Source organism: Rhipicephalus microplus, chromosome X (assembly GCF_043290135.1).
Source record: "Rhipicephalus microplus isolate Deutch F79 chromosome X, USDA_Rmic, whole genome shotgun sequence".
Classification (NCBI taxonomy): Eukaryota; Metazoa; Arthropoda; class Arachnida; order Ixodida; family Ixodidae; genus Rhipicephalus; species Rhipicephalus microplus.
This window is the reverse complement of record NC_134710.1, coordinates 176,530,315-176,555,715: the sequence shown is the minus strand read 5'-3', so window position 1 is coordinate 176,555,715 and position 25,401 is coordinate 176,530,315. Positions and strand designations below refer to the sequence as shown.

At 43.1% G+C, this 25,401-nt stretch overlaps 1 protein-coding gene across 1 annotated transcript in view; it reads left to right on the top strand.

Annotated features, from left to right (window-relative positions):
* The first annotated feature begins 11,645 nt into the window (after positions 1-11,645).
* The window catches only part of LOC119177214 (uncharacterized), a 56,467-nt gene continuing 42,711 nt past the window's right edge, over positions 11,646-25,401 (top strand). The window contains exon 1 of the mRNA XM_075878271.1: positions 11,646-11,972. Within this exon, the coding sequence (XP_075734386.1) occupies positions 11,965-11,972 (8 nt within the window). The 5' untranslated portion in view covers positions 11,646-11,964. The remainder of the gene's footprint in view (positions 11,973-25,401) is intronic.

The following is a 25,401-nucleotide window of genomic DNA, read 5'->3' as shown; positions in this document are numbered from 1 at the left end:
TCGCTACGCCCATCTTCAGTAATCTTGGCACTCGCCAAACCATATTTCAATATCACTGAAATTAGGTGCGCTCATGATTTGCATGCGTCCGCATGAAATTGAATTAAACAGTATCCCGTCTCGTTATTTAATAAATGCCAACTTGACGACATTTTCGTCACAACATAGCTTACTGTTGCCGATAGTTCACTGAAACTATGGCAAACAGATGGCGCTTTTTTGTGGTGTCTACTTTTGGAACCTATTACCTGAGTCCATCAAAAGCTTCCGCAATAGACTATCGTTTCAAGTTCAGTTAAAGAAACATATATTTCAACATCTTTCCTAACAATTCATGGTTCCATCTTAACAGTTGTTTTTTTTTGTTTTTTAGCGTTTTTATAGCAACGGCATATTATTTTCTCTCTTTTGTGCGGTGCTTTTTGTTTTATGACTAGTTTATTTCAATATGTATCATTCTTTTGCTTTTCGTATCATTGTTGTATTTTTAAGGTGTCCATGTTCTTTCTTACTTCCTATATACTTTTATTTATTTATTTCTTATTTATTTCAATTTATTGTTTCCAATATGTTTTCTTTGTTCGCCACTGCCTGCCTTGTATTCAATGTAAAAGATCACTAGGATGTCCCTCAAACAGTGTTTACTTCAGGACCTCCTCCTGTGATACTTATTAACCAGGTTACTTGTAATTTCATGATGTTTTCATGGTGTTATAATAAACTTCAAACTTCAAACATACTTTCAACGTTATTATGTGCTTTTCCTTTTTCTATGCTGGATATGAACGAGAGTCTGAATGATGCCCACCATCGCAGTTCGCGCAGTGGGAAGTGCTGTGGCAATCATCAGAAGACTGATCGTTCTCACCCCACATTGTACATGTTGGCTTTCCTTCGTAGTACCGAGATTCATGGGCATATATTTGTCCCGTGAAACACCGTCACCACCCGGCACTTTGTATCTATGCTCTGATACGGGTTTTGATGTACCCTGTTTCAGTGTGTTCTGGAAGCCTACTAGAAGCAAATGTGAGGATGAGGTATTTAGCCGGCATCTCTGTGTTATCTCTTTGCATCTTGACCCTAATTACACCAATCACGCTTTATCTTACCGTTCATCTAATTGTTTTGCCTCACTCAATTTAATCAAGTCATTACTACTGCACAGATCATATTCTTTGACAGCGGTTCAGTCACATTTATGGGAGTGTCTCCAAATCTCCGAAAGCTGGGCAGCTTCTCGTGATAGATTCATTTACATGTGGGGTCTAACATCCCAAAACCACCATATGACTATAAGAGACGCCGTAGTGGAGGGCTCCAGAAATTTCGACTGCCTGGGGTTCTTTAACATGCACCCAAATTTGAGCACACCAGCCTACAGCATTTTCACCTCCATCGAAAATGCTGCCGCCGCAGCCGGGATTCATTCCCGCGACCTGCGGGTCAGCAGCCGAGTACCTTAGCCACTAGACCACCACGGCGGGGCAGTTTCTCGTGATAGAGTTTGCGGGAGATTCTGTGGCGGAAATCTCTGCTTGACCTTTTCGTGATTTAGTATTCTGGTTCTAGCTTTTGATCAAGGCAATTAGTTACAAGAAAATGTGAAACTCTTCTCTTTGGCATGTGACTTTTTTCTCTGTTATTCACATAATATCGAGGAAAATTATCTTTATGCTGTAATAGAAAGTTTGCTGTCAGTTCGGTGAACAATCTTTTCGGAGAGTTATCACTGGGAAACGGATAAGTAGTACCCATTGTTTGAAGAAAAAACAGTGCACTATATGTTTCTTCTTTCAGCAAGTACGGTAGCCACCCACCCTTGGTTCCAATAAGGGGTTGCTACAATTTCTGGCTAACACATGCAGATGCCAGCTGTATATCACCGCCATAACCCAATGGAATATTTTCAAGACGGGATATAGAACACATAGTTAACCTAGGTTGCCTACTTAACTGGGAAGTAACTTAAGAAAATAGCTAAGATACAGAACAGCAAGGAAAGAAGATAGCAAATAAAAAGATCAGTGAGGGGGATAAGAAAAGGCGACTGCCGATTTCCCTTAGGTGTGTCAGCCTATGGGCGCTGTATACGTGAAGCCAAGGCCAAAAGTGTGTGTTGTCTATGCCGAGGGCCCTAAAAGTCCAAACACCCAGCGCCAGCTAGGTGGGCCGTGATCGTCGTCTGCTCTCCCACGCTATCAGTCACACCTACTCACACGAAGAACCTGTAGCAGCGCACGGGGCAATGTCATCAATTTGGGCTATATACGGAACCCCACAGTGACGTTATAGCAAAAAAAGGCCTGAAAATAATCGATGAAATTAAATCATGGGTGTTCGCATGATATTAAGTGCTCGGTATACTAGCTGGCTTTCAACCGTCGAGCCTTATAGACGAATGCATAACGGACGCTGTTGCTTTCTTCCTCGTCCCATGCGGAATGGGAAACAGACCTGTTCAAGAGGGGCAAACAAGATACGAACGGCAGATAGCCCGGCAGGCTGTTCATAAATGCAATAGCATTCTAACCAACTCATGCATGGAGTGTTCGTCTAGTGCGAAAAAGGGCGACTGTCAGTTGGTTTCGGTTCACAGTGTAGAAGGAGATAGGTGTGCGATATGCCCGGAAGCTAGCCATGGCAGAAGGCAGATTACCGCGGACGCTTAAGCGATGGTGCACACCGTCATAACAACGCTCCGAACTTTCACATTGCTTTATCTTGTCCAATCCTGGAGTCCCATAGAAGTTAGCTGTTTCCTCCTATATGACGGTGACATAAGGTTGTCATAAAAACAGTATTTCGTTACTTTATTGATTCCGCAGGTTGGAGTCCAACATATACTCAACTGTGGTTGACTGTAAGTATACAGTGTGCAATAGACAGTGGCTTTGCAAGGTCTTGCAACACTCCCTTCCAATAAGATGACAAATAGGTAACCTCGTGGATAATTAGTGCTGCCCAAAAGACGAGAAAAAGCTGCGTCCCATGTCATTTACCTAAAGCACGTGCAATGTCATCATTTCTTGTACGTACGAGTGTGTACGTTTGTTCTGCTTCGGCCCAGTGGGTTGTTTTCTTACTTGTCAATATGTCCTCACGCTGTAAGTCTATCGTAATAAGCTTACCGCACCAGTACTTATCGAGCATTGGCTAACATCAGTACGCGTATCGCTATAATCTAAGTAAGGGTTGATATGTATCAAATCTGGGCTCTACCCTTCACTTTTTATCCATCAACATCGACGACATTGATCCTTTCCTGCAGGGTATCAACAAGCTATCCTAATGCCATGGCCGATCCTAGCTTGTCGTGTCCTGGATGCGTTGGCTGTTGCGAAACAGCATTACCACACAGTCAGCAGCTCGTTACCGAACGCTGTGCAGTATATGGTGCAGGCTGAGCCCTGGCACGTCGACGTCGTCCAGTTCACGGACACAGTGAGAGGGCAGCAGTGAAAGCGGCGCTGCCGTTATTGATAGCTTTTCCACTTCCGACCGTGTAGGCGTTTCTCGGCCGCCTCTGCACTCTGAACGCGCGTTCCGCAACGCTTTTAAACCAGCTCGCACTGCAGAACATTTCCGGTTTCTAAGCGCGTCCTTGTCTGCATGCTAAACGCCTTAAAGGGCATGCGCACAGTCCTTGATTTTTCTCGCCGCCTATAGCCGAGCCTCGCACGAGAGCAGGGCATACGTCGGGCACTGCTTTCATGGAATTTGCAGCACGGCCGGCACCAGCAGCAGCAGCTAGCATTCAAAGCACGCGCACCGTCTAGAAAAGAGAAGCCCGTAGGGGACGTCGCCTTTTTGCATGGTCTCAAGGACGATGATAGCGCTGTACACCCACATGCCTGAACCCACGCAGTCAGCGCCGCACGAGCACGCCTTCCATTCCACGAGCAAAGACTCTGCAGCCAAGTGCATTACGGCGCTGGATGTTTCGCTGTGGATGTATACACCCGATCTCTTAGACGATAACGGCTCCGTTGACGACTGTTCCCGAAGGAAACGCGCTGAATGGCGGAGCGAATGTGCAGCTCGTTCGCAGTCGGCGTGTATACAGGGGGCATCTACAAACCCAGTCCAAAGTGGGGGTGTGAGAATGTAAAAACTTTTCGAATACGAATCCAACACCAGTAGGACCCCCACAACAAACCTTGCTTCGATTATCGAATCGAATATTGATTATGTGTGTATCATCGAAAAGTTGCAAAACAGGAAGTATAGTTATTGCTTTTATTACTCTTTAAAACTCAAAATAAATAAAACAGCGTTTAATCTGACCACAACATATTGAAGATATTTCTAGTAATGCGCTTATTGCAGACTATCGCGCCAAAGAAATCAATTCTTTGAAAAGTTCACAAGATAAGCAGTGCATACATACTGTATTAACTTTTCTCACAAAAGAAGCGTTATATGCCATTATTTGTTCCAATAATAACAACTTCACTGTTCCACTAAAAAAAATGGTGACTTCTAACATTTTCGTAGCAACACTGACGTACCAATGCGATACTGAATGTCATGTTCCTTGTCATCTGGTCATCGGAAGTACTTCTATATGTTATTATATAATTTCCCATGCATAATTTTTCATAACACTTCAACCGTATATAAGAGACATCAATGAATTGAGTCCTGCAATGGCCCCCCCAGAATAATGCACGACTCCAGTCAGTCCCAAAAGAGCCTGAACTCTAAATCTCTGTATGCCCTAGCTTGTTGGCGTTTAAATTAACAGTTATTTGAAATAACTGTGACGAGCGAACAGCACACTCAACAAGCAAACACTGAGAATAGCTCAACACAACGCGTTGACGGGCTGGTTTGTGTGAATCCACAGTGGTTATGTTTTAGCGCAAAACGACACAAGAAAGAACGAGGGCAAAGTTTTTTGTCCAATCTTTTATTTTTGTGGTGCCGTTTCACGCTGAGAAAAATTACTGGAAGTAGCCCTAAACGACTTTTTCAGAGCTGATATACTTTACAAAAAACTTTAGTTAAAAGGCTCGCATGAGTGGTGGGCACAGTCGAAATCTGCGTCTTAAGTCACCCCAACAAGGCTCCGCGGCAAACTGCATCCTTTTATATATCCGTACACCAGGTACATTATGTATGAAAAGGCCAATCGGGGCATGCGTCTTTTCCGCATACCGAATGATAGATGTGTGTTTGTACCAGAGCTATATCATGATGACTCTTGTGCTACGCAAAGTTCCCGAGAGAAAACCGTGAGTATGTTATTTAAAAGGCTAATTGAACATGTGCTTGCTTTTAAAACTTCGGACAACGAGGTTCGCTCGTAAGCTGAATTTTGTATTTGTCAATCGAAACTTGTATACTGTGTAAATGCGATTCCCAATTTATCTTGATGTGTTTACCGACTGCGTTAAAGGGTTCAAAAAATTTTGCCATCGTATTACACATTGCAACACCTAGCTCTGTCTCAGCTGGAATAAGCACTGATGTTCTCGGCAATCGGAAGATCTATATGCAAGGAAATTGTGCCACACTCCGTAATCACTTTCCCTTACATGTAGGCAGTTCATCGTGGTCTCGCTATGAGATTTTGACAGATTGCACTACGAGACTCAATATTTTCGAAGTACCATCTTGCGGGGCCCACACTGTTACTGATAGCCACAAGGATGTTTGTTGGCCGAAATGTTACTACTTTAGATCTTCACCCCATTCCCTTTTTATTTCATATAAATTATTTTCTAAGTTTGGTTCTATAATACCGTCCTTGTTCAATCTTTTACTGGTATCTTTTCTCTTTTTCAGTTTGTCTGACTGCTTGTTCACCTACTATTCGTGTTCTGCCGACCTCTCATAATTCTTGCTTCACTGTTTATAATAGGTACTTCTCTTCCGAAGGGGTTGGTAAATACAGAAGTTTGGAACGCAGTAGAACAAAAATCAAATAGGAATGACACCTAATTTAATGTGACTGTGAATCGAGTATCATTTCAATTAAAAGAATCATTTCCAGAACATTTCTAGATTTTCATAACAATTATTAAGTGAGAAGCATATCTTAGCGAACTTCGACGAGTTTGACCGTATCTATTTATCTATCTATCTATCTATCTATCTATCTATCTATTAATCTATCTATCTATCTATCTATCTATCTGCCTACGACATTCAGCTCTCCTAGCCGTTTGGATAATACATATATATCAAAATTGGTTTGGCCTAACATCACTGTATGACGAGCCTTAGCGACTAGTCTTAACATGAAAGTCATTACATGTATGTCACTAATTTGGTGATTTACATGTCATGGTCTTCCTGCTCTTTTGGTGGTTTCGTTCACATGACATATCGCAAAAGTGGCATGGTATGTCATGACTGCATGGCGAACATAAATGACAGGCCCTCACGTGTAAATCATGACATGATGATATGAAGGGTTACTCGTGGTACCGATACCTGCGCATATCATAAACTTTAGACAAAAAATAAGGTGGTCAACGTGTGTTTGTGACGTGTAATACGCGATAGCTGAGCAGGTATATATCATCGAGCTATTTTGGGGACACGATCACTTTCGCGTGACCTCGCGTCGTGTTGTGCAGTGCCCTGCCGCGGTGGTCTAGTGGCTAAGGTACTCAACTGCTGACCCGCAGGTCGCGGGTTCGTATCCCGGCTGCGGCGGCTGCATTTACGATGGAGGCGGAAATGTTGTAGGCCTGTGTGCTATGATTTGGGTACACGTTAAAGAACCCCAGGTGGACGAAATTTCCGGAGCCCTCCACTACGGCGTCTCTCATAATCGTATATGGTGGTTTTGGGACATTAAACCCGACATATCAATCAATCAGTGTTGTTCAGTGACTGATACACGTGCTAAAAAGACGTGAGCTTCTTAAGCCGTCAGCGTCGCGGCAGCTCACCTTGCATCGTTCTCGAGGTGGCGTGCGCCAGCTGGCTGTTTCGTTCGCGGACGCGGCGAGTGATCGTGGGAGCGTACGAAGTCGTTCCCCAAAAGCGCACGCTCGAGGATATTATTTCAGCTTTTTGGCGAGCTTAGCTACGTATTTCCAAGCGGACAATTGAAAAAAAGCAACGTGCACGCAGTTCATTTTTTGTTCGCTGCCATGACGGTAGAGTTTGTCTACGTTTACGCTGGCTGTCCCAGCGTTCGATTTTGCGATCTTCCAGCAGCTTCGGGTTGTCTCGGGTTCCCCCCACACGTGACGATGACACTGTTTCCTGTCCAGACCAGAACTAGCTGACTGTCCTTCTGGCTAGCTCTGGCTGCCAGAGAGCTGCCAGAGACCTGAAAACCGAAGAGCCTCACTGTCGACCGTTCGCTGGCTGGACACCTCTCAAGAACATCCGTAAATGTGTGCTCGAGACGCCACTGGTAAATTCCAGTGCCGAGCTGAGAACGCTGTTTGTTACTATGAACGCACTTCATAGTATTTCTTGACCGTGCACGCTAGCTACTAGAGCTCGAAACGCATACCGCCTTTTTCGCGACAGACAAACGCCACATACGGTGAACGATGCTATCGGCTGCATGGTGTAAGAAAAAAAAAGAAAACATTACTCTTTTAACGCTGGTTTGTCACGTGCGAAACGCCGCTATGGACGCTACGCAGTGCATTCACATTTCCTCACGATTTCCTTCGCGGGGGGGGGGGGGGGTGATTTTTTTGTTAATCGTGTCACAATATCTATAATTTTTATTATTTTATTTTGTTTACACGCCCTGGTTAGGTAATTGCATACGATACCAGGACTGGCTTCAATGAAGTGACCACTCGCGCAAGGCTGTCTCCTGCGTCTCAAACGTAATTTCTTCGTAAACGCCTTCGCTTACCTTTCCATCATTTGACCTTGCGACTAAAATGATTTATCGCATGATCTGCCTCTAGTTTCACTTATTGCGCTCCTTCGGCGTGCAAGAAGGAGAAGAAAGTTAACTGCGCACATTGTAACTAGGTAATCGATTACTGATTACAGACTACGCATGTGTCTCTGTCGATAAAACTAGAAGGGCGGGTTCGTGTGTGGGTTTCATTATGCATGCCTAAGAAGCGCGTGGGTAAAGCTGGTGAAGTGCACGAAGGACAGCTCGCACGAGTGATAAAGAGCATAGCAAGCATGGCGAAAGGACTCTTGCATAGGCGTATCAGCCGAGGAGAAAGGGGGCAAGAGGAATGCAAGCCTCTCTACCCCCTTGAGAAAAATTAGAGGGGCTGAGTCCCCTCCCTACTATAGTGGTCACTATTGGCTGCCCTCTGGAGAAACTGACGGATGCAATGTTTTCCTTAACAACAGTAATCGCTCAAATATATTGTTACGAGAAAATTAAAATATTACGAGGAAACGTTGCAATACACTCATAATTGTCTACCATTTCTGCTGTGACGATTTTTGTTCTAGGCTTTTTGCGATACGGGCCCCATCTGCGGCGCTTTCGCGCATTGTGCTGTGGCGTTACGGAGCAGGCTAGCACTGAACGGGGGCCTAAAGTATTATATGACTTCTTCCTACTTTTATTCTGCCATAACTGGCTGATGCAGCTACGGATGGGAACGAGCGAACTTTTTGTCGACTGATCAAAGCGTTTGCTGCTTCCGGAAAGTTATTTTCTTTCATTGAAAAGGAATAGCATCACCAGTGCTCTATCGAAGCTACTGTGAGCTGCTGAGTGTTACAAATCTTTTTTCAATGTTAGAGTTATGCTTTACTGGAAGCGCCAAAAAAGAAAGCTTTCTATTTTAATCTCTGATAAACCTGATCAGCTTTTCTTGCGGTAACTTGGAGCGAAGGCGGCAGGTTGCGAAGTGGTGACGGACGAAGCTGTGGATTCCAGCACAGTGGAAAGGTCAGCTTTTAAACTTGCCCTGCTACTTGACCAGGAAGAAGGTGGAAAGACCATGGTTTTTGCCACTATGGAGGCTTAAAGGGCCCGTAATCTAGCCAGAGGTCTATATCCAGTTGGGGTGGTGAAATTGTGCATGAGTGTACGACGAACACGGTGCCGTGAGATTATTTTTTTTTGAAATGGTGCAGTAATTGCTGAGTTAGACGTGTTTGAATATCGAAACCGGGACGACCACACCTTTCGCTCTCTCCTGCGCTTTCCTCCGTTGGTATCCTCTCCCACACCACTTTGCCCTCTCGCCGAGCACCCCTCCCATGCCCCTCACAATTTCGAGTGGCATACGACATCGCCACGGTGTAAGAATGGTCATCGCTGACGCGCTGCTTGAAACACCGTCTACTTTCGGTTGCCGTGACTCCAGCAGTCGACTCCGTCAGTTGCGTGCTTCTTGGTGAACCGGGGCTGCTGTAATCATGCGGGTATGTGACCTTCGTTGCGCGCACGCCTTCGAAGGACTGCCGACGCGATGGACCCGTACGGGGACACACCGTGCCCCACACGTGTTACATGCACGCGGGCAACCCGACGAGCAACAACAAGCCAGCAGTGCGGACAGCTGCTTGCAGACTGACCGGAAGGCATAGGCTCTTGCTCAACCAGTCACAGCATATTTGGCTTAACACGTCAGAGATTTCGCACGGCGCGTAACGCGGAGGCCCGAAAGCCAGGAAAGGAGGAGGGATTGCTTTTTAGAATTTGTGGCACGCCGGCGGCTCCTAGCGCTGCCACGCGCAGAATCGTTGATCGTGACGGAATTCTGCACACGATGCGCGCGTTTACTATAAAGGCTTGAAAAAACATCGGAGGTGGTTTAAGGGCCCCTCAAGTAAGATTCGGGCTACTTGGTTGGTTGTTTTTTATTCAACTTTATTGTCTTTTACATATTAAAATACAACTGCAACAGCAAAGAAGCACACGTGCAGTGCTCCTTAATTCCCTCTCTTTCTCAGTAAGGGTGGGCTCACAGAGATGCACAAGCTACTAAACAATATTGTGCTGCATATTAAAAATATTTTATTATACGAATATTTTTTACATCTCCTGAGGTGCTATAAGTAGCCGCTGCTCGTGTAATCGGTGTCTAGCCTATTTGAATCACATTTTGAAGGATATGCTCTCTGGCTACTCCAAAAAACTTATTAAAAAGTATTAGTCAGCACTTGAATGCGTCGATTAATGTGCATGCGCTGTAATAAACACCACGATATTTTATAGATTTGTGACATTATGTAACAAGCGCGCAATTTTGTGGCACCCAGAAAATTTCAAATGTTGAAGAAGCAATGACAAACAATATACCATATTGAAAATAAGTTAATTCTCTTAATTTTGTACCAGGTCGTGCATGATTGGTCATTACGCGATGAGTCATTTCGCGTCATTTGTTGCCTCGCGTAACGAGCTGGTGCTGTGTGCATGACACAGCATATTTAGGCGAACATTATACAGCTAACGACTACTTCAAGAAGATGCAATGAGGGGTAGTTGAACGTAGGAGTATATATGCAGTGTTTATCTCCTTGTTATAACGTTAGATTGCTAGCACTGAAACCATACTCACTTAGCAACAACTTGATGTCTCAATTTTCTAAAGCAAATTCAAGACCACACGTGGTTCTGTGGTAGAATACATAACTGCCATACGGAAATCTTGGGTTGGATTCCTGCTAAGATCATGATTTTTTGTTTTTTGGAATCATCAGATCAACGCTTCTAAGGCCGAATTTGTTAAAGGTTCTCCGTCGCTTGCCCAGCCGTGGTAGTCTAGTGGCTAACGTACTCGCCTGCTGACCCGCAGGTCGCGGGATCGAATCCCGGCATCGGCGGCTGCATTTTCGATGGAGGCGGAAATGTAGGCCAGTGTGGTCAGATTTGGGTGCATGTTAGAGAACCCCAGGTGGTCGAAATTTCCGGAGCGCTCCACTACGCCGTCTCTCATAATCATATGGTGGCTTTTGGGACGTTAAAACCTACATATAAGTATCATCATTGTTGTCGCTTCTTGGTAGATATAGATTTTAAGGTGAATAGCCGCATACTCGCATAGCATACTCGCCCATGGTATACGGGTATGTGACACACTTGACTGAAAGAAAGAGCTTTATGATATACACGACATTGTTTTCACGTTATTTGTGACTGAAGCAGACACATCTTCTCATACCATGGTGCCCGCCCCCGCTATGCCAAATTTGATCTATACTAAAGTAATGAGGCAACTATGAGAGCAGCAAGATGCAGCTGGACAGACAGGTAGATAAATAGATAGAAAGGTTCTAAGTACCTTTAGTTCTCGAAGGATTGCTTCGATTTAAAAAATTTTATTGAATGATAAAAATATATATTGTTAGGGGAGTTGTCATCAACATGATTGTATTCATGCGGAAAGTTGTGAGCTAATGCATAAAAAGTGTCGCTCAATAAATTACATGCATAACACGCATATATGTGTTGTCCCTCCCAGTGCATGCTGCTTAAAAACTGGCTGTCTCTTTTTTACGCTATGTGCATGAAAAGTACGTCAAAATGCAAGCGCATTTATGACGTTCTCTCTCTCACTATATATATATATATATATATATATATATATATATATATATATATATATATATATATATATATATATATATATATATATATATATATATATATATATATATATATATATATATATATATATATATATATATATATATATATATATATATATATATATATATATATATATATACACATTTCGGGCAGCAGTGGCGGCAGACGGTTCAGCGGAGCACGGTCCTAACTGTCTTCTTGCCCATGCGCAGAAACCCCGCAAAGTGGACGTCATCCGCGCATCCATACCAGCCTGCAGTGCCCCGGGAATGACCAACTGAAACCAAGGAAAGTTGGTACTATCCGCATATCCACCACAGCGCTGCGCGGGCACTTGACGGACCAGCTGGTGATACGCCCCCCGCCCTTTATATACTCGGTCGCATCGTGGGACTCAACCACATTTCGGGCAGCAGTGGCGGCAGACGGTTCAGCGGAGCACGGTCCTAACTGTCTTCTTGCCCATGCGCAGGTTGGTTAGTTTTGGTACGTTATTTATCGCTTGAAACTGCTCCTGCCGCTACTGCTGTCCTCGAGTTTTGTATTTTGTGACTAGACAAGTGCTGCAATGAGTGACGTATGTGAATCCTGTAAACAATACTTTTCTGAAGATGAGGATGTCATAACATGTGCAGAATGCCGGCAATGCTATCACATCGGAGAATGTATCGGAATAAGTGAACGTACCTATAAAAAGAAAGGGAAAGAGGCAAAGAAAGCCTTAAAATGTCAGACTTGCCGTGTGCCTTCATCTAGGAACACTCAGATGAATAATAACGCTGATCAATCAGCTTTAACGGAAGCCTTGAGCCAGCAACTTGCGGAAATTAACAAATGCTTGGCGCACTTGACAACTAAGGTCGATGACCTTACAGAATTAAAGCAAACAGTCACCAGTATTGAACAATCCATTCAGCACATGTCAGATACGCATGACAAGCTTCTTGAAATCAGAGCAAGGCACGATAGAGACATAGAAAGCCTCCGCAACAGAGTAGAAGCTGTGGAACAAAATTTTGACGAAAAAGAAATTCGCAAGCTAAACCTAGAACTAAATGACCTTCAGCAATATAGTCGCCGCCAGAATCTGGAAATTCATGGCATGCCGTTTATTGAAAAAGAGGATACCCTGTCACGAGTTAACGACCTTGCGAAGAGGCTTGACCTGCAGACACTATATGACTGTGACGTTGAAAGCATGCATCGCTTGCCACCCCGTAAAGGGAAACCCCCAGTTATACTGATAAGATTCGCTCGACTGAGCTTGAAGGCAGCATGGCTTGCTAAACGTGCCGAACTAAGAGAAAAAAACAGTAATATTCAGCTATTTGATAACTTAACTCCTGCAAATAAGAAGCTCCTTTGGATGGCAAGGACTAGAGCCACCGAGATGAACTATCGATTCACTTGGTCTTCACAGGGAAAGATTTTTGTCAGAAAGAATTCAGAAGCACGCGCAATCCGAATTGCATCTGAAGATGATCTAAACAAGATTGTTTAAACACTTACTGTACCTATCGCCTTTTATGGCTTTTTTCTGTTTTGATGATCAAGTCGATGCATTACAATGCTGTCTCTTTCAAGAATTTGATTAAGGACTCGAACTTTCTTTCTGAACGTGGTCTTTCCCTTTATCATATTAATGCACAGAGTATGAGGAACAAGGGTGAGGAAATTGAAAGCGAATTAGTACACCTCAACTATGACTTTGATATCATGGGCTTCTCGGAGACATGGTTTTCTTCACAGTCAGACGTGGTCAGTTTGGGAAATTACAATATGGAATCAGTATTCAGAACTGGAAAACGCGGTGGCGGTGTATCTTTGTATATCAAAAAAAATTTGCCCTATGAGGCGTGGCCCGACTATTGTGTTGTGTGTAGTGATTTCGAAGCAGTTACTGTGATACACAACAAGGTTGTAATAGTACTGATCTACCGCCCCCCGAATGGTAATACTGACTCACTTCTTGAGTTTTTAGAGAAGCTTCAACATCATGCTAATTCTAATCGATGGTTCGTGATATCATTTGGTGATTTTAATATAGATATATCAAAAGATGGTCCTATTAAGCTAAAACTAATGGAGTTAATGTTGTCTCATGGCTGCGAAAACATCATTAGCACTCCTACCAGAATAACAAGCACATCAGAAACGATCATTGATCTCTGTTTCACTAATTTATCCCCTGACAGTGCATTAGCCGGAGTATTCAGCTCTGGTATAAGTGACCACTTACCTTTTTTTTGCACTATTAACAATGCCAGAACTGCAGAATTCTCCAAAATGCATGCGTAGAGATATAAACGATCCAAATATTCTCCGTTTTCGCTCTCTAATGTTTAACTGCAATTGGGATGACCTTTACCGAGAACCTGATCCGTCTAAGGCATACAACCTGTTTATGTCAAAAATGGTTAGTAACTACAATACTGCTTTTCCGTACGTTGTTGTAAAGAAACACAAGAGAGCAAGAAAGGAGTGGATTACGCCGGCACTTCTTAAGCGGATAAATGAAAAAAACAAACTTTTCCAGCACTTTTTGAAAACAAAAGAACAAACTGACCTCATTGAGTTTAAAAATTTTAGAAACAAAGTAAACAAAGACCTCAAGAAGGCGAAAATAGATTTCTATGCCTACAAGTTTTCTACAGTGATTAACAACTCAAAAATGGTTTGGAGCTCGGTTAATAAATTGATAGGAAGAAAACAAGCCACTGTCCCTAGCTATATACAGATAAACGATATTCACTTCAGTGGCAAGGCACTGGCAGACAAATTTAACCTTCATTTCCTTGAGGCAGGATCCTCAAGTAATATAACACAAGCGACTGACCTTAAACCGGCTGAATGCTATATTGAAAGCTCTTCCACTAATTCTTTGTTTTTATTACCCGTTACCGAGGAGGAAGTAGCCACTGTCATATGCTCACTAAAGAACAGCTCACCAGGAGAAGATGGCATCTCCGCAGCACCTATCAAGGCAGTTGCTGATTTGATTGTCGCCCCATTCACTTACATATGCAACAGACTCTTCCTGACGGGAATTTTTCCATGTGCCATGAAAATAGCTCGCGTAACAATAATTTTTAAAGGAGGTGATAAAAATGAACTTCAAAATTATCGCCCAATCTCTATTCTGCCGCTTTTCTCTAAGGTCGCGGAACGCCTGATATATAAGAGGGTATTTTCTTTTATAGCAAACAGAAATGTCATTTGTGAAGAACAGTGTGGATTCCAACCAGGTAGATCAACTCAGTCTGCTTTACTCCGTATTAAGGACAGCCTACTTCATAACTTTGAAAAAAAATTTTACACTGTGGGAATATTTCTCGATTTCCGTAAGGCTTTTGACTCGATAAAGCACGATATATTAATTAGGAAACTTCAACTGTATGGAATACGCGGGATTGCGCTTGATCTAATGAAAAGCTATCTTTGGGCCAGGAAACAATATGTACAGCTCCACAATTATAAATCTGATTTGGGCGTAATTAAGTATGGGGTTCCCCAAGGATCGATACTTGGTCCTCTACTTTTTATACTTTATATCAATGACATAGTTAACATTCAGTTCACACCAAACATAGTCATGTACGCCGACGATACCAATGCCTTCTTTTCTGGTTTAGATCTTCGCGATATTGAAATAACTGCAAATTCTTGGTTGGATAAACTAAAATCATGGCTTACAGTCAATCAGCTAGAACTAAACATAAAAAAAACTAAATTTATGCTCTTCAAACAAAAAAATAGGCCTGTAGATTATGCTATCTCTCTGATTTTTAATGGAGAAAATATTGCGCAGGTAAATAAAATTCAGTTTCTGGGTGTGTGTTTTCAAAGTGACCTTAGTTGGTCCCACCATGTGGACAACCTGCGAATAAAAATATCAAGATCGATCGGTCTAATTCGACGCTTACAGCATCTCCTTCCAGGGAGAGTTAAACGGCAGCTTTACTTTTCTTTTATCTACTCGCAAATCATTTATTGCATTTTAGTCTGGGGTACGTGTAACAAAACAAATACAGAAAGTATAATTCTTCTTCAAAAACGCGCACTAGGTTTGATAAGTACCTCGGTCCCCACTAATATGTCTCTTTTTTATATGTATAATGTACTCCCGTTCCCAGAGTGCTATAGGATGCAACTAGCCATGTTAATCTTCAAAAAAATTAAAGATAATTTCCAGATTTTTTCTGATGTGTACTTAAGCAGAGATCTTACGTATAATCTGCGTACTGTTGCGTTGGTCGGGCCAATGTGCCGGACTAACTATGGTGTACAGTCAATTAATAACCAAATCATTCTACTGTGCAACAGGATTCCTGAAATAATTGAATACGCTAAGGAGGCTAAAAACATAACACAATTTAAGAAGCGAATTTACAATGTAATAAACAGAACACAAGTCTACAGTGTATGTAAAGGAAATATGTAATGTATGTAATATTTATAGTATTCACTGTTTTTCAACTTGTATTGTATTTCAAAATATGTTATGGTGTTGTGTACTGTCCTGCTCTACCTGCCCGAGGTGCCTCACGAAGAGGGGCCAAGTCAGGAGACACACTCTCCTTTTGCCCCCTTCGTGGGCATTTCTGCGGAAATGTCCGAATAAAATAAAATGAAAATATATATATATATATATATATATATATATATATATATATATATATATATATATATATATATATATATATATATATATATATATATAAGGGAAAGAAGTGTATACCTAACGGCTCGCTCGTTTTTCCGTGTTTTAACACAATATTAATGAGATCTAACACACAGTATTGCCAAGGAATGTACAGGGGAAGTTATTAGAACCAATGGAATGTAAATAAGAAAGAAAAGTGGACAAAAAAATAACCAGCCGTCAGCAGGATTCGAACCTACTACCTTCGAATGACGCGTTTGATGCTCTAACCACTTAGCTACCACAGCGACCTTCCCTCCATCCACTTTTTTGGGTTTATATGTGAATTTAGAAGTAGGAGTGACAATCAGCGCCATCTATAAGCCAAGCGACGAGTGTGAAAACACTCTGTTATGCGCATGTTTGGCGTCACGTAGCACGTGAACTTATTATGAGCGGGCAGCTGAATAATAGTCCCTCGTATACAACCTAATGACACCAAGTCTGCCAGTACGAGACCCTCGTTTAATGAAATAAGGGAAAGAAGTGTATACCTAAGGGCTCGTTTTTCCGTGTTTTAACACAATATTAATCAGATCTAACAGACAGTAATGCCAAGGAATGTAAATAAGAAAGAAAAGTGGATGAAAAAATAACCAGCCGTTAGCAGGCCTGTTCACCGTAACCAGCCTGCTCACGGCTGATTCTTTTTTCATCCACTTTTATTTCTTATTTACATTCCATTGGTTCTAATAACTTCCCTTGTACATTCCTTGGCATTACTGTCTGTTAGATCTCATTATATATATATATATATATATATATATATATATATATATATATATATATATATATATATATATATATATATATATATATATATATATATATATATATATATATATATATCGGCATCGGCTGACGAGTGAGGCCATAGGTCTGCCCCCCCCCCCTTTCTTGAAAGGGTTACTACCCCACTGGTCTCTTGCATTTCAATGCGCAAGTAACTTCACAATCCACTCAATGAGAACTCTGAAAAAAGGCGGCATTAAACAATAAATTAAGGAATACCTTACGGAAAGATTCTTGGTCAAAATGTTTCTCGAAAGTCTGACGTGTTAAATTTACATTCCCCGATGGGTCGCTAATGCCACCGTCTGTGAGACATGACACTAGGGCGTACATTCGAGTGCACGCCATGGCATACAAGAACAAGACGTTAACGGGCCTCGAACAATATCTTAGAGACTCACTTTGCATAGTAAGCAGAATATAATAGTGAAGAACATGAATTGATAGATTGCAAATCTACAGATGAAAGCAGATGATGAAGGTCATGTACGTGCATGTACTCCTATGACCTAAGTGTAACTCAGCAGATTCAAAGTTTCTAAAGTTTGTTCCTAATATGCAATATTCACATGTTTTTTTTTGTTTCTTGTTTTGTCTTTCACATTTCTGAATCACAACTGAAAGTAAAACGATAAATTCATCCTCGAGCATTCGTACGTATAGAGCGAATTCCTTTCTTGCTTGCCTTTTAAAAAGTAGTATTGTTTTTACATATAACTGTATCGTCATATGTACCAATTTTTTTGCCGCACGAACAGAGGGGATTGGGGGGGGGGGGGGGGGGTAATTGCTATATCAGCGAAAACGTCTTAAACGTTTTTATTTAGGAGGTAGACCATTACAAAGTCTGTCTTAGTGGAGCAGTGGCTACGATTCTCGGCCGCTGACCCAAAGGTCACGGATTCGATCCCGGCTGAAACGGTGGCACTTCGGTGGAAGCGAAATGGTAGAAGCCCATGCACTGTGCATGTCAGTGCACGTAAAAGAACACCAGACGGTCAAATTTACTGGAGCACTCCACTTCGGCGTCTCTCATAATTATAAAGTGGTTTTGGGACGTAATACCTCAGATATTCTTATTCATTTATTCATTAGAAAACTCGTTTTTTTTTTCCGCTGAAAGCACAGGTGTGCTGTTAGGCAAAAACACACGTAGCTTGTGCGCGCAACACTGAAGCTCAGTCGTGCTTCACAAGTTCATAGCGTTAAATAGGTCTTAAGCAAAACTGCTTGCGGCCCAGTTGGAACAAATTCATACTCTTCATTCATCCTCGTTTGTTTCGCACAAAGTGGCTAAAAGATGAATTAGGTGTACCACAGTGTTAGAATGACCTAACCTATTCTAACAACGTGAGTCTTACACAACTGAAACACTCATAATTCATAATAATCGTTCATGCTCTTGAATGAGTGATGAGAATTATATGTAATGTCAGCAAGTCGGCAGACGTACGTGTCTTCAGAAACAATCAAGCACGTAAAGGACAAATGGCACAGCTTATTCTCATGCAAAGCACTGTCTAAACACAGTGTTGTCTTATCTTATGCAGTGTTTCCCAAATTACGGTTTATTATGATGGCGTTGGACCATCAATGCTGTTCATAATTGATAGACTGTCCACTGAGCACATGAAGTCTGCCACACGAAGCGCCACTGTATTAGAGCCTCGAATTTGAATGACGTTTCGAGAGAACATGTCTTTGAACTTACTATCGCACTTGTTGAACCCATCCGTCTGAATACGAAGCTCTTGACCTGCTAGATTTCTTGGATTGTGCAACAATGTACATAAGAAGAAAGACTGACTCCGAATCTTTTTTTTTTTCTTGCTCTTCTTAAAGCAACAAATACACTGCGTCGCAACCTCGTTTTTCGTATTTCCTCTTTTTTTTTTCTCTTTTACACTTGCTTCCCTGAAATATGACACGGAAGAGCACAATGTTCTCAGAGACTCATCGTCAGCCGCAGTTACAAACAACCGTGTGCCATGGTTTCTAACTTGTCTTGTACTATCATGTTGGTAAATAAATGTCCCACAAATTACAAAGGTTTTTTTTCCTATCCTAGGTCACTAAGGTGCCACTTTTTTTTGTTTTTCGCTCTATCACAACTCGAGTGCATTGATTAGATCAAAAAAAATATTCTTTGTTTTCATTTCGTAGGAGTGCGTGTTTCTTTTTTATTACCTATTCTAGGTTTTATAGTATATACAGCAGCTCATTCATATGCAGATTTTTTTTTTTTACTGGTAATAAACAAGCTCTTCCGACGATGTCTCTTCTTTGTGCGTCATCTTGAAGTTTCTCTTACTCACTCTCTCACGGATGTTAAGCATCCAGCCCACCAACGTGTTTGAGCCAAGTTCTTGAAGCCGAAATTTGGACGAAAGCCCGCGACAATACCAACTTGGTTCTTATTTTGCTCCGTTTCAGTCCTTCATTAACTTTCATACTCTAATTTTGTCACAATTTATGTCAGCTTGCCATTGAACGTATAGTAAACCACTGTTACCAGGATGCTTTCGAACTGCAGGGCAAAGTTCAACGCTCACTTTTGCATCGGTCGTCCAGAAGAAAACAAATGATGATTACAACGTACTTTGGCATCGGCTGCGATGTGCTATGATCTACCGTATGTGATTGAACGAGACAAAATACAAGAGCTGCTTTTAAATCAAAGATGTGGTAGCATTCAGTGTACTCAAAGTGCGTCCTGAACGACCTCAAGGTCTAGAAATATACTTTCTTTCGTTTGTATACCTTATTTGTCTTTTCTAATTTTCATTTATTCCTTTAATCTTAAAGCCATTGTGCGCCTCTACTATCTGTCTACTTTGAATACTCGAACACTTTAAAGGGTGCACACGCTACAGTCAAAAGAGACTTTCTGTACCATTTTATACCTTTCACGAAAATTCTGGGCCTTTCTCTACCTTTCATAAAAATTTTTTGTCACCTGTGTGTTATGTACCATGGAGCTCTGGAGGACATCAACCTTAACAGAGTGGAGTGGTTTAATGATAAACCTAAATGTAGACACCGGGACTGCCCCTTTCAACCTTGTTGGTCAATCATCTCCGCAATATGAAAGTACCGTAAATTTTTTTCATCACTTTTTTCAATGTTTTTTATTTTGTTTTGAAGAGACTTGGTATAAAGAAAGGTATCACTGAAACACTGATGATCTCATGCCAGCGCCTTCACGTTAGAGACCGGGGGGTCAAGTCATGACTCCATGTCTAAGACAATTTTCGGTGCGCCGAATCGATCCCTGTAATTGGTCGCTTGACTGAATCAAAGGAGGAATTGAAGATCATTTATCGGAACTCTGCAGTTGGCAATGAAAACGCTGACGGGTTGTCTAGCACCAGAAAAGCGCAGATCATGAACGCGGAATCACTTCACCTCTCGGAAATGTTTCATAGCCTCTAAGCGTCTGCTAATTGCGTGGCAATCGCATCCGTTGCCCTATACTGCAGTTGGCGTTCGTTTTGGATGAAAATTTGGACAATATTCACTACTTGCTAGACATCTATCCATTATAATTTTTGCAGTCATGCCTTCCTCGGACGGCGTGCTTTATGTTTTTCATTGTGATAAATCTTTTGGCTCTCTTGGTAAGAAGAAGCAAAGATCTCTTTGGTATTCGTATACATCTTTTTGCTGTTTATAAATAAAGGTCCTGGACGGTATCCGGTTTTGTGAGCGGACGTAGACTATTAATATTGGCAGGGAACAGAAGCCCTAGCTAGTATTCCACTCATTTTCAGCGCTTTTCGGTCTATTTCCAGATGAATATTTCAGATACATTTCCTTCTAAGCCGCACACACAAATATAACAGACAATCTATAACTTTAAGTGCCTTCGCGTTACCTGAAAGTGAAAAAAGAGTCTTTCTTTACTTTCGCACAACCTAAAAAACAAGCTTTCTCCTTAAAGTGGCCGGAAGTTTCTTGGGAAGCAATACGTACCGGTGCTGTTGCAATGTTGAAACCAACTGAAAATGCGAATACGTATGCATGACTGGAGCCAAGTTCAAGCGTATACTTCTCTTGTGCAAGCTGTTCAGAAGAAATCATTCAATTATCTCTCCTACATTATTTTAATGAATTAAACGCTTTTTGTTTAAAAGACAGCACAACTTTAGTTTATCCGCTCAATAACTCCACGCGACGTAGCTAGCACGAAAGCCAGAATACATAACCAGTAATTTACTAAAATTGATGTTTTACCTGTTTCAACTACTAATAAAATTACTAATCAATTGCAAATTTAGAATTGTAACCGCTTAGTTTGCAAAGCAGATTCACATGGAACGAAATCCAAGGGTGGCGTCGATTTTCCGACATGCCGTGAAAGGACAAACAATTCTACAACCAACCCCAGAAGACTCGCGGTAACAGCAATTTTTAATGCGGGGGCAATTAATGCGAGGGTAATAGAAATTTTAACGTGCACATAAGCCCTCGCGTTCTTTATATTCTGCATGGGTGCGGCAGAGAGTATACAAAGGAGCACGACAGGATGCGTACACAAGCGGCCCGAAGTCCCTGGCACCAAAACTCTCCAATAGGGAAGACAGGCTTCAGGTTTCCCAGCGTCGTTCACCAGTCTAGCGAAGAGAGGGTAAAGTTCCGGTCGCGCGGAAATCGGATTCCTAGGGACTTTTATGTCGCATTTTGCACGCTAAGAGCACCGCTCTTTTGTTATCCTGGAAAACGGGTATACGCACTCCTGCTGCATTGTGAGCTGCTACAAAAATTTAAAAATGACGAAGAGCTAAAAACGGTCCGTGAAGTTTCACCGTTTCCAATCTCGGTGTAACCAAAAACATGCTCGATCGTTGTGGGTATTGTATAATTTGACGAAGTCTAAGCGAGCCGTCAAAACAACCAAAGCGAAATTCGAATCAGTGAACACACTGCGTAATGATGCGGTGATATTATTGAAAATGAAACATGCACTGCAGGAAACCTGCATGGTCGAAGTGGGCATAAAATATTTTTGTGCCTTATTTTGATTTTAAAGGAGTTGTAAAAAAAGTCCAGAGTGCCATTGAACTCATGATGCGACATTGGTATCATCCGATGAAAACCTCGGCAAAAGTGAAACTCTTGTGAAACTGAACACTGTGAATTGCAATGGTGCCAGCAACTCAACAAGTAAGAATTAAGTTCAGACTCTTCACACTGACGTCATAATAAATTTAAAGCCTCACGACAGAGTTGGCATTCAAGCAATTGATATCCGAACGCCGCAAAAATGTTAAGAATCCGCCCAGTACGAGAGGAGTTACGAAGATTTGTCACACGCTGCAATCGCATTCTCTCTTCTCTAGTCCCGACGGAAGCGCTGGAAGCTAAGCAAGGAGGGATGGGAGGGGCAAACAAAAAACGTCCCGCTCGCCTCGTGACGTCGGGCACTTTTTTTCCTTTTTTTCGTCGAATACGCGGCTTTCTCAGTGCAATCGCGCGCGCACGCGTGGACAAGTCAAGGCCTCTCGCGGCGATTTCTGTGACAACCGAGCGCGCTATGTTCAGTTAAGCCAATGGCTGATAGATGGGTCATCTGCGTTTGATTTTTGGGCATATTTTGTGATTTTTCGAGGGAATAGAAAGCAATTTTTAGCTGACTTTGGTAATTTATTGCGAATTGCAGGCCGTGTGCTGCGCCATAACATTTGGCTCGCGTGTTCTCGGAAGCCTCTACTACCGATCGGCAGCGTTTTCTGACCACGCTCAAAAAGTGTTGTAGGGCCCCTTTAATGTAATAAAGACTAGTGCTTACAGAAGCTAGTTTTTTACAACTTCTGAAGCGTATGAATATGAAAAAAACGCCAGGCCGGTGCGGTAGGCGCAGCACAGTCACAGCGAAAGCTATAGGAGCGGCCTTTCAGAGCCTTTTCAAAACACTCATTGGGTAACTAGTGCAAGCACACTTGCTTGGTACCCGCTAGGGCATTATTAATATACTTTTGGGTAGTAGGCCGGCATTCGCTATGCTATTTATCGTCATTCTTCTGAGAAGCGTGGTATCCGCTAAACACTTCCTAGGAATTTTTTTTTTTTGCCAATCGTCCATGTAGTGGCTGCCGATGATGAGGAATTATGGCAGAAGTGGGTATGCGCCACAATTATTAGGGAAATGAGCACAACCTTTTGTAATGGGTTGGAGCTTTGGACGGTTCACTCGTTACACTAATCGCACTGTGCGACGACTGGTTGTTCTTTCGCTGTTGTAAAATGCTTTATAGGTCATAATAGCGCGATTGCTTTCCCGAGATCAAGCCTGCCTAAGGCAAGTTTGACGAAAGTCACAAGCACCGGTGTAGCTCAGTGGTAGAATACTGGGCTGGCACCCAGCGGACCCGGGTTCGAGCCCCACTGTGCCATTGGTGTAAGGTCATGCCTGCCTAAGGCAAGTTTGACAAGTTACAAGCACCCGCGTAAATCAGTGCACGATTGTCTAGTGGCTAAGGTACTCGGCTGCTGACCCGCAGGTCGCGGGATCAAATCCTGGCTGCGGCGGCTGCATTTCCGATGGAGGCGAAAATGTTGTAGGCCCGTGTGCTCAGATTTGGGTGCACGTTAAAGAACCGCATGTGGTCGAAATTTCCGAAACCCTCCACTACGGCGTCTCTCATAATCATATGGTGGTTTTGGGACGTTAAGCCCTATATCAGTGTATTAGTGGTAGAATATTAAGCTGGCACCCAGCGGACCCGGGTTGAAGCCCAACTGTGTCATCGGTGCAACGTTTTTTTTCTTCTAATTTTGCATGATGTGGTTACGGACACCGGCGGCGGCGGACGACATGCAACTGCGCATCACCCGAGTCATGATCTCATAATAGCTTTCGCTGTAATATTGTCAATAAATACAAGGAGACGTGAATAAATTAGTAAAATAAGTTATATATACATACTTGGTTTATTTCTGTTAATAATGTCTTGTTGGCAGAAGTAGACTCGGCACTGTAGCATCTATGCGTCAGTGCTATCTCAGACCTATGTCTGAGCATACAAAAAAGGTGAACAAATGGACATTTGATTATTTTGCACCTAGGCGTGAATGAATGAAAATTACATTAACAATGAAGACGCGCAAGCCTATTTAGGGAACGTATAAAAAAACGGCCAGCATTTGAAAATGAACTCGGGACACAACATCGAGGCTATTGTTGCGCCGCCTCAGCATCCTGTGTGCTTGGCCTTTTTTTTTCTTTGTGCTTTCAATATGACGTGTATCTCATATTAACTGACTGCCATCTGCGAATGCACACTGTTTCGCTAAAGCACACCTGGAGAACTGCCGGTTGAACCGTCGGACCCAACAATGCACGGGTAGGTGACGCTTAACTTGTATACACTTGGCAACTATCTACATGTATCAGAGGGGGAAAATGCATGACACAAACGCGTATGTTCCTCAGCGGAGGAGTCTAGATAGTTACGCTTCGCGATGTCTTCACATCGCTTCCGGCGCGTCAATGGTCAGTGGACATCTGCAGGCATAAATGCACGTATTTCCGCGGACACGCTTCAGTGCGGCAGGCCAACGCAGTCACAGGCTGTTGTACATTTTGGATCGCGCGCACAAAAGGAGCATGTCGGCCTCACTCATGCCGGCCCGGGGAGCAGCAAGGTTAGCGGCACGCGGCAGCGTTTTGATCCAGTCCTCGGCGTCGCGCGGGGACGCACCGGCGCACACGTGAAACTGGCGCAGAAGCGCCCGATGGCGCCTCTCTTTGGCCACGTCGTACCAAATGTACAGCAGGCCACTCAGGCTGACCAGAGTGAGCACGATCCAGGGCAGGCTGACCACCAGGGAGAAGAGCACACCGAGTGCCGCCAGCGCACACATGGCTATGGACATGAGCGCCGGGAACAGGTATTGGCCGACCTCGTCTTCGCTCTCCGGGCACTCGAGGCTCACAAGGTGCACACCGCTGCGCTGGCCGTGGGAGCTAGGCGCCGGTGCCATGCCGCGCTGCTGTCGAGACCCGGTCGTAGCTGCGGGCGGTGATTGCACCAGCACGCAGAGCCCGGCACCGTTTCACGCGGAGGAGCGCCGATGGCCGAGCTTCGTCACTGCATGCGTCAGCCAGCGAAAAGACTAAGCGCGATCGAGGGCGACGTGCGAGTGGCTTAGAGCTCCCTGCTGTTGCTCGTTGAGGCAGCGTCACGAGTGCTACCGAGAGCAAATAACGACTGGTGTGCCGAGCGAGACCTTCTGAAAATTCCCGGGCGGCGGCTGGCACCGCGCACTTGGAGAAGCTGTTGCAAGAACGAGAGAACAATGAACTCGCGCTAGTCTCATCGATCACTGCCGCGTCTCTTATGCCTCACTGTGTGCTTGAAAAACGTCTACGCGTGTTGATACTTCGTGTGTTGGGACGTATTGGCAC